We start from the raw sequence: 15,611 nt of genomic DNA, 5'->3' as shown, positions 1-15,611 counted from the left end.
AGCTTACAAATGGCCATCTAAGATACAACTAGTGGTCTCTTCCCATCTGAATCAAAGGAGAGTGAAGAAAATGAAAGAGTCAAGGGAGAAATTAGTCCAAAGGATCACAATAGAGCGTCCCAGACAGAGCAGCAGAAAAATGCAGAACAAAAAATCAAATTAATAAAAAAAGACCAGACTTACTGGCCTGATAGAGACTAGAGGAACCCCCAGGACTGTGGCCCTAAGACACCCCCTGACTTGGAACTGCAGCCATTCCTGGAAACCACCTTCCAGCCGAACAAGACAGGCCTATAAAATAAACCCTAACACCTGAAGAGAACATGCTCTGTAGAGCAAACAATTATATTAGACCAAAAGGGCAACATCTGCCCAACAGTAAAGATGAGAAGGCTGGAAGGGGTAGGAAAACCAGACGAAAGAAAGAGGTAAACCCAGGGCAGAAATGGGGAGAGTGCTGGCAGCGTGGGGACTGCAACCAATGTCAAGAAACACTTTGTATACAATTTATTGAATGGGAAACTAATTTGTTCTGTAAACTTTCACCTAAAACAAAATAGAATATTAAAAAAGAAAAACAAAACAAATCAAGTATAATGTAGCAGCCTCAATGGACTGCAGACTGATGAAGAGGCCAGGGACTTGGGCTACTTGAATTACGAGGGCCACAAATCAACCCAATGCTCCTTTAGTTATGAAACCCTTAGTAGGTTTCAATGGTGATCCATCAATGTTACTAAAAAAGTCTACTAAGTGTCCCAGCCAATACTATCTACGGTCATTACATAACTTTAACAGGACAAAAAGGTAACCTCCTCCCTCTATCCACAAATTGCTTAGGATGACATAATTGTTTTCTTAGTGTTATGGATTGAATTGTGTCCCTAAAACATGTGTTGGAATTCTAACCCCTATACATGTGGATATAATCCCATCTGAGAATAAGGGTTTCTGTGTTATGTTAATGAGGGTCTATTACTGTAGGGTATATTTTAAGCCAATGACTTTTGCGATATAAAAGGAACAGCTTAGGCAAAGATGGATGCCACATGGAGATCTCCAAGGAATGCCAAGAATGCTAGAGAAGCTGAGACAAGGATTCCCCCCTAGAGCAAACAGAAAAAGCTTTCCCCTAGAGCCAGTGCCCTGAATTCAGACTTCTAGACTCCCAAACTGAGAAAATATATTTCTGTTCATTAAAGCCACCTAGTTGTGGTATTTGTTACAGCAGCACTAAGAAACTAAGACACTTAGTGAGTAAGCATTTCTTAACCCAGGAATGATTTATATTTAAGTACAGAAGTGTATCAGGAGAAACAAATAATAATATTAACATATTTCTGTTAAGAAACTGCATGTTTAGTATCGTATGTAATTATAACGAATATGAGTTGGTTAGCTTTACTATCCCGATTTTAAGTGCGTAACTGAGTCAGAAACTCCTTGAGTTTATCATATATATTTAGAACTAAAGGTTCACCATACTTATAATCTTAATTTATTAGATCTGAAAGTGTTATTCAAATACTCTCACTACCAAGGACCACTTAGTCTGTACTTCTTTCAAGACATACTTGTTTGTTCTTCTAGAAGTCCACAGTATAGTCAATATTCTTTGCCAACACCATAATTCAAAGGCATCAATTCTTCTTCAGTCTTCCTTATTCATCGTCCAGCTTTTGCAAACATATGAGGCTACTGAAAATATCATGGCTTGGGTCAGGCACACCTTAGTCCTCAAAGTGAGTTGCGATCTTTTCTTCAGAAGTTAAAAAAAAAAATCAGTTTTCAGGATTTTTGTTTACTTTATATTGAGGTATAATTCATACTGAAGGCTTTAGTCTTTGATCTTCATCAGTAAGTGCTTCAAGTCTTCCTTGCTTTCAGTATGCAAGGCTGTGTCATCTGCCTATCGCAGGTTGTTAATGAGTCTTTCTCCAATCCTGATGCCACGTTTTTCTTCATATAGTCTGGATTATTTGCTAAGCATACAGATTGAATAAGTAAGGTGAAAAGATACAACTCTTACGCACAACTTTCCTGATTTTAAACCATGCAGTATCCCTTTGCTCTATTCGACAAACTGCCTCTTGGTCTGTGTATAGGTTCTCATGAGCACAAGTGTTCTGGAATTTCCATTCTTAGCAATCTTATCCATAATTTGTTATGATCCATACAGTCGAATGCCTTTGCATAGTCAATTAAACACAGGTAAACATCTTTCTGGTATTCTCTGACACCAGCAATGATATCCCTCATTCCATGTCCTCTTCTGAATCCAGCTTGAATTTCTGGTAGGTCCCTGTCAATGTATTGCTGCAATCGTTCTGAACTGTCTTCAGCAAAATTTTATTTGTGTGTGATATTAATGATATTGTTTGATAATTTCCACATGCTGTTGGATCACCTGTCTTTGGAATGGGTACGTATATGGATCTCTTCCAGTTGGATGACCAGGAAGCTATCTTCCAAATTTCTTGGCATAGACCAGTGGGCACCTCTGGAGCTGCATCCATTTGTTGAAACATCTCAATTGGTATCCCATCAATTCCTGGAGCCTTATTTTTCGCCAGTGCCTTCAGGGCAGCTTGGCTGCCTTCTTTCAATATCATTGGTTCTTGATCATATGCTATCTCCTGAAAGGTTGCAACATGGGTCTGTCAGTTTTTTGTACTCTGGTGGCTTGCATTTGCTGTGATGCTGGAAGCTATGCCAGAGGTATTTCAAATACCAATAGGGTCACCCAAGGTGGACAGGTTTCAGCAGAGATTCCACACTAAGACAGACTAGGAAAAAGGATCTGGTGGTCTACTTCTGAAAAAAAATTGGCCCGGGGAACACTGTCTGCTTCAAATCAACACAGAATTTTTTGCGTGCAACATATTAAAAAAGGGGTGTAAATTAGGAAGAAAATGTATGTTTCCTGGCATGACTTATTAAAATGGCAATCTCGTGGAGTCTAGTGGCTTATTCTGTTAAATGGACAACAGACACCATTATGCTTCCCCTCACAGTGCTTCTGATATTATGTGTAGTCAGGGACCCTTTAACACCACAGGGTCGTTACCACCAGTATTCTATCACTGATGTCTTTTTTTTTTTAAAACCAAAAATCAAGGCAAACACCTTTTTACACCTTAAATTATTATTTCATGATTTTTAATACTCTTTGAGTACAACTTATGAGTTATTCTTTAATATTGCTTATCTTGATTATTTACATTTTAATAATGGGGGAAATGTTAGCAAACGGCTTATAGTGACACATTCCATACATTTAAAAAATCTTTTTTTATTGTGCTTTAAGTGAAGGTTTACAGAGAAAATTAGTTTCCCATTAAATAGTTTGTACACAAAGTGTTCCATGACATTGGCCGCATTCCCTTCAATGTGTCAGCACTCTCCCCGTTTCTGCCCTGGGTTCCCCGTGTCCTTTCATCTGGATTTTCTACCGCTTCCTGCCTTCTCATCTTTGCTTTTGGGCAACTGTAGTCATTTAGATATAGTACAACTGATTGTTCTAAGGAACATGTTCCTCTCTGGTATTACTGTTTATTTTATAGGCCTATCTATTGTTTGACTGAAAGGCGGTCTCTGGGAATGGCTTCAGTTCCAGGTCAGAAAGATGTATCAGGGCCATAGTCTTGGGGGTTCCTGAGTCACTGTCAGACCAGTAAGTCTGGTCTCTTTTCTGAATTTGATTTTTTGTTCTACATTTTCTTCTGCTCTGTCCTGGACCCTCTGTTGTGATTCCAGTCACAGTGGTCGGTATTGGTAGCCAGGCACCATCTAGTTCCTAGGGTTTCGGGGTTGTGTAGGCTGTGGTTCATGTGGTCCATTAGTCCTTTGGACTAACTGCTCCATTGAGTCTTTGGTTTTCTTCACTCTCATTTGCTCCAGATGGGAAGAGACCAATAGTTGTATCATTGATGGCTTTTGCAAGCTTTTAGGACCCCAGATGCTACTAACCAAAGTAGATTGCAGAACATTGTCTTTATGAACCATGTTGTGCCACATGATGTAGATGTTACCTGAGTCCATGGTCCTTCACCTTCAAGCCTAGGAACTTCTTCCCATGAAGCGTTTGGTTATATCTAAGAAGTTTCCATGACTGTGCCCCTTGTGTGCTCTATTGTCTATATTAATATACACGCAGCACCTAAAATTATGGATGTAAAAATATCCAGAAACAAACATGTATCTATAGGTGGGTGCGCTCCCTTACACCCTCCCACACCTCTTTAGCATACCTATCTACCTATGTGTCCACCGGTAGATTACTGTTTGTTAATACTACTGTTGCACGATTGTTTTGTGTTATAATAATTACCATAGTTGTCCTTTCTTCTTGCATTCCTCTCAGCGTCTTCCTTTGCCTTGGTCATGTTGTGCTGACTTCCCCCATACTGTGTACTGCCTTTCCCTTCACCAATACTGGAGCCCTGGTGGTGCAGGGGTTAAGAGCTTGGCTGCTAATCAAAAGGTGGGTGGTTGGAATACACCAGCCGCTCTCTGCAAACCTCATGGGGCAGCTCTACTCTGTCCTGTAAGGTCGTGATGAGTTGGAAATGGCTCGACAGCAACGGGTTTGGTTTTTTTTGGTTCACCAATATTAACACGTGTCTTCTCTCTAGTTAGTAATTTTCACTCCCTTCTCCTTCTAACATCCCTGGTAACCATCAAAGAATGTTTGTTTTTTCTGTGTGTAAACCTTTTCTTGTTGTTTTATAATAGTGGTCTCATACAATATCTTTCCTTTTATGATTGACTTATTTCACTCTGCACAATGCCCTCCAAATTCATCCATGTTGTAAGATGTTTCATGGATTCACTGTTATTTATTATCATTGCATACTATTCCACTGTGTGTGTGTACCACAGTTTGTCGATCATCCATTCATCCACTGATGGGCACTTAGGTTGTTTCCATCATTTTGCTATTGTGAAGAATGCTGCAGTGAGCATCGGTGTGCATGTGTCTATTCATGTCATGACTCATTTCTTTAGGGTATGTACTTTGGACTGTGATTGCTGGATCATATGCTATTTGTATTTTTAGCTTTTTAAGGAAGCGTCACACCATTTTTGATAGGGCTGTATCATTTTACACTCCCATTAGCAGTATATAAGTGTTCCAATCTCTAGACAAGCTCGCCAACATTTGTTATTTTCTGTTTTTTTTTTTATTTTTTTGATTAGTGTCATTGTTGGGATGAGATGGTATCTCATTGTAGTTTTGATTAACATCTAATAGCTAATAATCAAAAGAAGATAGAAGGAATACACAATCACTGTGCCAAAAAGAACTGGTCGACATTTCAATCATTTCAGGAGGGAGCATATGATCAAGAACCAATGGTCCTGAAGGAAGAAGTCCATGCTGCACTGAAGACACTGGTGAAAAACAAGGCTCCAGAAACTGACAGAATTCCAGATGACATGTTTTCAACAAATGGATGCAGCACTGGAGGTGCTCACTAGTCTATGCCAAGAAATTTGGAGGATAGCTACCTGGTCAACCTACTGGAAGAGATCCATATTTATGCCTATTCCTAAGAAAAGTGATACAACTGAATGTGGAAATCTCATTAATATCACACTGTCTTGGTTATCTAGTGCTGCTGTAACAGAAATACCACAAGTGGATGGCTTAAAGAAAAATTTATTCTCTCAGTCTAGGAGGCTAGAAAAGTCCGAATGCAGGGTGCCAGCTCCGGGGGAAGGCTTTCTCTCTCTTTTGGGTCTAGAGGAAGGTCTTTGTTATCAATCTTCCCTGGTCGATGAGCTTCTCAGTGTAGGGACCTCAGGTCCAAAGGATGCGCTATTCTGCTGGGTCTTGATTCTTCATGGTATGAGGTCCCCATGTCTCTCTGCTAGCTTCTCTCTTTTATATCTCAAAAAAGATTGACTTAAGACACAACCTAATCTTACAGATTGAGTCCTGCCTCATTAACATAACTGCCTCTAATCCTGCGTCATTAACATCACAGTGGTAGGATTTACAACACATAGGAAAATCACATCAGATGACAAAATGGTGGACAATCACACAATACTGGGAATCATGGTTTAGCGAAGTTGACACACATATCTTGGGGGGACACAATTCAATCCATAACACACACGCAAATAAAATTTTGCTGAAGATCATTCAAAAGTGGTTACAGCAGTACGTTGACAGAGAACTGCCAGAAATTCAAGCCAGATTCAGAAGAGGACATGGAACCAGAGATATCATTGCTGATGTCAGATGGATGCTGACTGAAAGCAGAAAATACCAGAAAGATGTTTACCTGTGTTTTACTGACTATGCAAAGGCATTCAACTGTGTGGATCATAAACAAATTATGGATAATACTTCGAAGAATGGGAATTCCAGAACACTTAATTGTGCTCCTGAGGAACCTGTACAAAGGTTAAGAGGCAGTCATTTGAACAGAACAAGGGGATACCGGGTGGTTTAAAATCAGGAAAGGTGTGCGTCAGGTTGTATGCTTTCACCATACTTATTCAATCTGTATGCTACGCAAATAATCCGAGAAGCTATCCTATATGAAGAAGAATGCAGCATCAGGATTGGAGGAAGGTTCATTAATAACCTGTGCTATGCAGATGACAATCCTGCTTGCTGAAAGTGAAGAGGACTTAAAGCACTTACTGATGAAGATCAAAGACTAAAGCCTTCAGTATGGATTACACCTCAACATAAAGAAAACAAAAATCCTCATAACTGGACCAATAAGCAACATCATAATAAATGGGAAAAGACTGAAGTTGTCAAGGGTTTCATTTTACTTGGATCCACAATCAACACCCACGGGAGCAGCAGTCAAGAAATCAAAGGATGCATTGCACTGGGCAAATCTGCTGCAAAAGACCTCTTTAAAATGTTAAAAAGCAAAGATGTCACTTTAAGGACTAAGGTGCGCCTCACCCAAGCCAGGGTGTTTTAAATTGTCTCATAAATGCATGCAAAAGCTGGACAATGAATAGGGAAGACCAAAGAAGAATTGATGCTGGTGAAGGAACAAATGTGTCTTAGAAAAGTACAGCCAGAATGCTCCTTCAAAGCAAGGATGGCAAGACTTCGTCTCGCATACTTTCGACATGTTATCATGGAGGAGGACACCATGCTTGGCAAAGTAGAGGGTCAGCAAAAGAGAGGAAGAACCCTCAAGGAGATGGACTGACACAGTGGCTGCCACAATGGGCTCAAGCATAACAATGATCATGAGGACGGCACAGGATTGGGCAGTGTTTCTTTCGGTTGTACATAGGGTCGCTATGAGTCGGAATTGACTCAATGGCACCTAACAACAACAACAATGGCTAATGATCTTCATGTGTTGGTTAGCCACCTGAATGTCTTCTTTGCTGAAGTGTTTGTTCATGTCCTTTGCCCATTTGTTTGTCTTTTTGTTGTTGAGGTGAAGTTTTGTATGAATTTTAGAGATTAGACCCTTATCAGATATGGTGTAGCCCAAATTATCTTCCGAGTCTGTTGATTGTCTTTTTACTCTTTTGGAGAACTCTTTTGATGAGCATAAGTGTTTAATTTTTAGGAGGCCCCATTTATCTACTTCCTCTTCTGCTGTTTGTACATTTTTAGTTATGCTTAGTATTCTATTTATGTCATATATTAGGGTCCCTAATGTTGTTCTTATTTTTTCTTCCATGATCTTTATTGTTTTAGTTTTTATATTTAGGTCTTTGATGCATTTTGAGTTAGTTTTTTTGTGTATGGTGTGAGGTATAGGTCCCGTTCCATTTTTCTACAGATAGACATTCAGTTTTGCCAGCACCATTTGTTAAAGAGAGTGCCTCTTCCGCATTTAATGCACTTTGGCTCTCTGTCAAAGATCAGCTGTCCATGCTGTTGTTAGGTGCCGCTGAGTCGGTTCCAACTCATAGCAACCCTATGTACAACAGAACGAAACACTGCCCGGTCCTGCACCATCCTCACACTCGTTATGTTTGAGCTGATTATTGAAGCCACTGTCTAAATCCATCTCACTGAAGGTCTTCCAGCTGTCCACAGGTAGACAGATTTACATCTAGGTTCTCAATTCTGTTCCATTGGATTATCTGTCTGTTGTACCAATACCAGGCTGTTTTGACTACCGTGGCTGTATAGCAGGTTCTGAGATTGGGTAGTGTGAAGCCTTCTTTGTTTTTCTTCTTTAATAATGCTTTACTTATCTGGGACCTCTTTCTTTTCCAGATAAAGTTGGTGATTAGTTTTTCCAACTTCTTAAAGAATGCTCTTGGAACTTGGATTGGGATTGCATTATATCTATAGACCGCTTTGGGTAGTACTGACATTTTCACAATGTTGAATCTTCCTATCCATGAGCATGGTATGTTTTTCCACTCATGTAGGTCTCTTTTGGTTTCTTGCAGTAGTGTTTTGTAATTTTCTTTGTACAGGTCTTTTATGTCCCTGTTTAAGATTTATGCCTAAATATTTTATATTTTGGGGTGCTACTGTGAATGGTATTGTTTTCCTCATTTCCTTTTTGAAGTTCTCTTTGTTGGTGTATAGGAATCCAACAGATTTTTGTATGTTGATCTTGTATCCTGCTACTTTGCCAAATCCTTCTATTAGTTCCAGTAGCTCTCTTGTGGAATCTCTGGGATTTTTTATGTATAGCATCATATCATCTGTGAATATGGTAGTTTTACTTCTTCCTTACCAACCTGAATGCCCTTTATTTCCTTTTCTCGTCTTATTGCTCTAGCTAAAACTTGCAGTACAATGTTGAATAAGTTGTGGTAACGGGCATTCTTATCTGGTTCCCATTCTCAAGGTGAATGCTTTCAGTCTCTGTTGAGAATGATGTTGGCTGTTAGTTTTATATAAATGCCATTTATTATTCTGATGAATTTTCCATCTATTCCTATTCTGCTGAGGGTATTTAATCAGGAATGGGCATTGGACTTTGTCAAGTGAGATGATCTGGTGATTCTTTTCTTTTGTTTTATTTATGCAGTGGATTACATTGATTCATTTTCTAATGTTAAACCATCCTTGCATACCTGGTATAAGTCCCACTTGGTCATGATGTATTACTTTTTTGATATGATGTTGAAATCTATTGGCTAGACTTTTGTTCAGAATTTTTACATCTATATTCATGAGGGATACTGGTGTGTACTTTTCATTTTTTGTGGTGTTCTTTGCAGGGCTTAGGTATCAGGGTTATGCTGGCTTCATAGAATGAATCTGGGAGTACTGTTTCCTTTTCTATGCTCTAAAATAGTTTTAGTAGCACTGGTCTGAGCTCTTCTCTGAATGTTTGATAGAATTCTCCAGTGAAGTTTCCATACATTTCTGATGCTTTGCAAAATCTAGAATTTCTTAAAATACTTTAAAAAGAATATAAGAATTACTTACTCTGAGTGCCACTTATCAAAAGTTGTTTTGCTTTTACTATTGATGCTAACAAAAGTTCATATTCTTTTAGATAGGTAGGACTGTAATGAGGACATGACAAATTAACAAATAAAAAAAGTGCAAATTATACTATTTATGCACAATTCATTTCACATTATAAGAAATTACCGTAATTTTCATAATTGCTTTATTCTTCCACAGTAAACTGTGTGGTGACTTTTATTTGAAAATATCAAAGAACTTTAAAAAAATTACCAGCCCTGTCCATCAATGGATGAAAGGATAAACAAAACGTGGTATATACATACAATGAAATACTACACAATGATAAAGAATAATGATGAGTCTGTGAAACTTCTTATAACATGGATGAATCTGGAGGATATTGTGTTGAGTGAAATAAAGTCAATCACAAAAGGACAAATATTGTATGATACCACTTTTATAAAAAGTCAAGAATAGGTTTACACACAGAAAGCAACATTCTTTGATGGTTTTCAGGGATGGGACGGGGGATAATCACTTACTAGATAGTAGATATGTGTTAATTCTGGTTAAGGAAAAGCAATACACAATATGTGAGGAGTCAGCACAATGTGACCAAGGTAAATGAAGGCGATAAGAGATACACAAGAATAAAGGGCAACTAGGGTAAATGTTATAACATACATAACTCCGCAACAACAGTAATAACAACCAAAAATTTGTGAGTGGTTACATAGGTAGATATGTATGCTATATAGGTGTGGAAGGGCATATGGGAGTTTATGTGTGTGTATATATAGGTATAGTTGTGGGCATTTGTACATACATAATTGTATGTGCTGCATATATATTCATATACATAATGCAGCACATACAGGGCACAGTTATGGAAACTTCTGAGACATATCCAAACACCTGGTGGGACTGAGTTACTGGGCTTGGAGGTTAAGGACTACAGTCTCCGGGGACATCTAGGTCAACTGGCATAACAGTTTATAAAGATAATGTACTATATCCTAGTTTGGTGAGTAGCGTCTGGGGTCTTAAAAGCTTGCTAGTGGCCATCTAAGATACAACTATTGGTCTCTTCCCATCTGGAGCAAAGGTGAGTGAAGGAAGGCAAAGACTCAAAGATGAAATTAGTCCAAAAGACAAATGGCCCACATGAACCACAGTCTCCTGTAGCCTGAGACCAGAAGAACATAGATGGTGCCTGGCTACCAGTACTGACCGTTCTGAGCAGGGACACAATAGAAGGTCCCAGTTATAATGGAAGAAAAATGTGGAACAAAACTCAAATTCATAAAAAAAACACCAGATTTACTGGGTTGATAGAGACTGGACAAACCTTGGAACTATCACCCTAGATGCCCTTTTAACCTAGAACTGAAGCCACTCCCAGAGGTCACCTTTCAGCCAAATAATAGACTCGCCTATGAAGTAAACAATAACACCTGTGAGGAATGTGCTCCTTAAAACAATCAACTATATGAGATCAAACAGGCAACATTTGCCCAAAAGCAAAGACAAGAAGGCAAGGAGGGGCAGGGAAACTGGAGGGATGCAAACAGGGAAGACAGAGTGGAAATGTGGAGAGTGCTGCCACATTGCAGGGATAGCAACCAATGTCACGGAACAATTTGGGTATGAATTTTTGAATAGGAACTGATTTGCTGTGTCACTCACCTAAAACACAATAAAATGTTCCAAAATAAAAATAAAAGTTATATGCCCTTTAAATGCTAAAATTAAGCTATGACCTATCCTCAATAATAAATCTTTTAATAAGTTCTCAAACTTGTACAACTCATTCTCTCATTTAGTTCCTCTGAGCAACAGCATCCATTTGAAGAGAACTGGCTGGGATTACTTTATACCTGGGAATGAGACGACTGTAGTACTAATTTTCTCATAAATAAAGCTGATGACCTTGGCATCACTTGCGACACCAATGCTATTATGAAAACCCAAATTCACCAGGACACTATGAATATTGTCAAATGGCATGTGATACTGTACTGAGATATGCAGTGCTGTGCCATCTTATGAAAAGAAAAATTAAAGCCTATTGAAAATAAAATAAGAATGAGGGACATGGAACCTATTTTCCAACACAGCCCCTATTACCACAATATGCCAGACACGCCCCCTTATCTACTCAGGGATCAGGGTTATTGACATCCAGAATTTACTGAAGACTATACAAATTCAAATGCAAAAAGCTGCTCCAAAAGACCACCTTAACATAGGTTCACAGACCCCAGAGAGTGAGGGGGAAGGAGAGAGAAAATCAATCACTGGCAGTTACCTTTGTCACTGGAATAAGGTGCATGAACATTATTGCTGGGAACAGACACATTTTGGTGGTGTGGCTGGTTCACAGTTTCTAAAAATGAAACCAGATTTTCATGATGTGAAAGTTCTTCTGCAACAGGGAAGGAAACGATGTTCCAGTTTAGCTGCGTGTCCCCTTCTGTGAGTGCCCGGAAAAGAGACGGGATCGGCTCGTGCAGCTCCTCCACCGTGCTCTTTGAAGTCGGAGGCGTGTCGCTATAATTTCTAGGATTGCACATACCTGGGAGAGAGGGGAGGGGAAAGAGAATGAAAGTTTATTTTTCTCACAGATTGTAACATGTTAGTTGACAACATGCTGGTTACCGCTCTGCAATCAAAGCTCCAACACATTAAAATTACATGACTTCTAACATTATACTTAGATATTTTCCTAGTGTTTTTTGCTAAGAGGGCCTAGAAGTGATGACACCCCACCCCAGTCGCAGTGAGTACACCAGGTACCCAGATCTTGTCTCTAAATGCCATTCTCCACTGAAGGGAACTGTCATGGATTGAATTGTGTCCCCCAAAAAATGTGTGTATCCACTTGGCTAGGTCATGATTCCTCGTATTGTATGATTGTGTTATCTGATGTGACTTCCTTATGTGTTGTAAACTCTACCACTATGATGAGATTATATGTGATCTCCTCATGTGCTGTAAATTTTATCACTGTGATGAGTTTATACTGATGAGGTTGACAAGATCAGTGTCTTAATGCAATCTCTTCTGACATATAAAAGAGAGAAGCAAGCAGACACATGGGAACTTCACACCACCAAGAAAGCCGTGCCAGGAGCAGAGCGCGTCCTTTGGACCTGAGGTTCCTGCGCAGAGAAGCTCCCAAACCAAAGGAAGATTGATGACACGGACCTTCCTCCAGAGCTGATGGAGAAAGCGTTCCCCTGGAGCTGACGCCCTGAATTTGGACTTGTAGCCTACTGGACTGTGAGAGAATAAATTTCTCTTTGTGGGTCCATCCACTTGTGGTATTTCTGTTGCAGCAGCACTAGATGACTGGGACAGGAACCAAAGCTCCTTGGAGAGCTGGCGGATTCCAGGTAGGGGTAGAGGGAATACAAGATGAGCCTGGAATACCTTTTTGTGCCAGAAAGCAAGAAAGTGCTCAGTGAATGGTGCGACATGTCAAACAGACACAAGGAAGCCTGAGGGGGCTCCACTGACCAAATGGACAACTTGAGCATCAAAATTTAAAATAATAAGAGTAGATTAGCACCTGATGAATAAAACAGCAATCAATGAGTCCTTACATTCTAAACAAATAAAAAAAAGGAGACGGGAAAGCTATAAGCAGTCCTTACAGTGGTGTGCTGACTAATACATATAGAAGGAATGGGTGTTTGATTCAGATATGGGTCGTCAATGGCTGCTAAGGCTGGTGGGTGGATGTTTGATGACGAGCGGAATATTGACGGGCTCTTGGAAAGCTCTCTACAAACTACTACTCAAATACGTAGGAGGAAATGCCCACCCCAAGGTAGAGAAACCTGGCAGCCAGCACCATGGCAGGAGATGAAGGTCACCATTGCTAGGGATGGCACAGCTTGATCCTGCGCACTGCCTCATGATCTGCATCACACATTTCAGTGAGGCTGTTGTCAAGAACGTGTGACTTGAATCTGGTCATGAGCCAAGATCATACGGATTGAGGCTGGGGGTTACCTCACCCAGGGTGAGGTCTGTACTCTACTGTCAAGGAAAAGACTAAGGGATTGCTTCAGACTGAATGAGTCTGAAGAGACACGACAACTAAATATATCATGTCTGGTTAGGGTCCTGGGCTACAAAGGAACAAGAGGCAAAGCTGGGACAGTTGGCACAATGTGGAGGGGTTTTTGGGTTGGATGGGAGTGCTGTACCAATGTAGTTCTGCTGATGTGGAAGGCTGTACACTGGTCATGTAGGAGAACATCCTGGCTGTCGGAAAATACAGACAGGAGTGTTAAGAGACGATGGCACATCATTTGCAATGCTTACTTTCGAAACGCTCAAAAAAACGACTAATGATCACGTGAGTGTGTCTGGAGATGGAGAAGAGAGAGAGAAGGAGGTGCCACAGACTGAGAATGGAGTAAATGCAATAAAATTTTATTAACTGGGGAATCTGGATGAGGGGGAGATGGGAATCTTTTTACCCCCTGGCAAGTTTTCTTTAAGTATAAGACTATTTAAAAATGAATTATTTTAAGGAACAATTTTAAAAAAAGAAAATGGAAGGAGAGAGTTGGAGACAGTTGAATATAGAAAACCTTTTCAAGAATTTGCTATAAAGGGGAAACAGAAATGAGGCAGTAGTGGAAGGGGATGCGGGATCAAGGGAGAATTTTTTAAGATGTAAGAATTACATTAGGTTTATATCTTGACGGAAATGATGTGATGTAGGAGAAAGGGAAAACTGAGATTTTGCCGATATGACAGGTTAAAAATGTTATCTGAGTTTTAATTTGCATGTCTCCTTTTACAAGTGAATTTAAGTATCTTTTCATGTTTGAGGGCCTGTCTTAGTTATCTAGTGCTGCTAGAACAGAAATACCACAAGTGGATGGTTTTAATGAAAAGAAGTTTATTTCCTCATAATCAAAGTAGCCTAAAAGTCCAAATTCAAGGTGTCAGCTCCAGGGGAAGGCGCTCTCTCTCCCTCTCTCTCTCTGCCTTCTCATCAGTGTTCCCCTGGACTAAGAGCTTCTCTGCGCAGGGACCCCGGTCCAAAGGACGCACTCTGCTCCCAGCACTGCTTTCTTGATGGTAGGAGGTCCCCCTGTCTCACTGCTCACTTCTGTCTTTTATATCTCAAGAGATTGCCTCAGAACGCAATCCAGTCTTCTAGATCAGGTCCTGCCTTACTAACACAACTGCCACCCATCCTCCCTCGTTAACATCATAGAGGCAGGTTTACAACATACAGGAAAATCACACAGTACCAGGAATCACGGCCTAGCCAAATTGATACACGCATTTTTTGGGGGGACATAATTCAAACCGTGACAGGGCCTGTGACAGACTGTACTTTCCAAAGATGGCTGCTCCTCAATATATCTCATCTCACATGCTTCTACAGTGAGATGCTGACCTCTTCCCATTTTGTGACAGCCTCGACCCGTAGAGCAGAGTAAGGCAGAAGTGATGCTATGTGACTTCCGAGATGAGGTCAGACAAATGCAATGCATGTCTGCGTTATTCTCTGGGAATGCTCGCTGCGGGAACCTCGCCACCTTGCTGTGTGGAAGCCGAACAGCCACATGCAGATGCACATGAATGATTTCAGCCAGCAGCCCCAGCTGAGGCCTCAGCTGATAGCCAGCAATAACTGCAGATGTGATCCCAGCCCCCTGCTGTGTGGCCAACCCCAGCCTCCAGGCTGTCCCAGCTGACGCCATATGAAGCAGAGAGAAGCTATCCTCACAGAACTCTGCCATAAATGCAGATTCCTAAGCTAAATTAAATGATTAATGTTGTTTTAAACTGTTATGGGGTGCTTGTTACGTAGCAATATTAACTATAACAGAGCCCTCTGGATTTCTTTTTATGAACATTATACTTTTAAAAGCTAAATTGTTTCATTTTTGTTTAGAATCTATTAAGTCTAATACGTAGTTTCTCTTCTTCCTCAGATTAAAAATTAGAAAAGTTAAAACCAAACTACAAATTCTTACATTTTATAAATTCAACTGTTTTTCACATTTTGTTAGTTTAAGGAACGAACATACAAGAGCTGAGGAGGACATAAAGGTTGTGAATGCTCTTTATAAATTCTTTCAATATGTCTGGACTTTTAAATTTTTTTTATTGTACTTTAGATGAAGGTTTACAGAACAAATAGTTTCTCATTAAACAGTCAGTACACATATTGTTTTTTGACATTGGTTAACAACCCCAC

General features: G+C 40.0%; 1 protein-coding gene across 1 annotated transcript in view; it reads right to left on the bottom strand.

The window, feature by feature from the left end:
• TWSG1 (twisted gastrulation BMP signaling modulator 1) overlaps positions 1–15,611 on the bottom strand; it is an 88,892-nt gene that overhangs the window by 6,739 nt on the left and 66,542 nt on the right. Inside the window, exon 3 of the mRNA XM_004385791.2 lies at positions 11,688–11,954. Within this exon, the coding sequence (XP_004385848.1) occupies positions 11,688–11,954 (267 nt within the window). The remainder of the gene's footprint in view (positions 1–11,687; positions 11,955–15,611) is intronic.

The sequence above is a fragment of the Trichechus manatus genome, unplaced genomic scaffold, assembly GCF_000243295.1.
Source record: "Trichechus manatus latirostris isolate Lorelei unplaced genomic scaffold, TriManLat1.0 scaffold00146, whole genome shotgun sequence".
NCBI lineage: Eukaryota > Metazoa > Chordata > Mammalia > Sirenia > Trichechidae > Trichechus > Trichechus manatus.
Note: the sequence above shows the minus strand (reverse complement) of the source record. Positions and strands in the feature narration are given on the sequence as shown.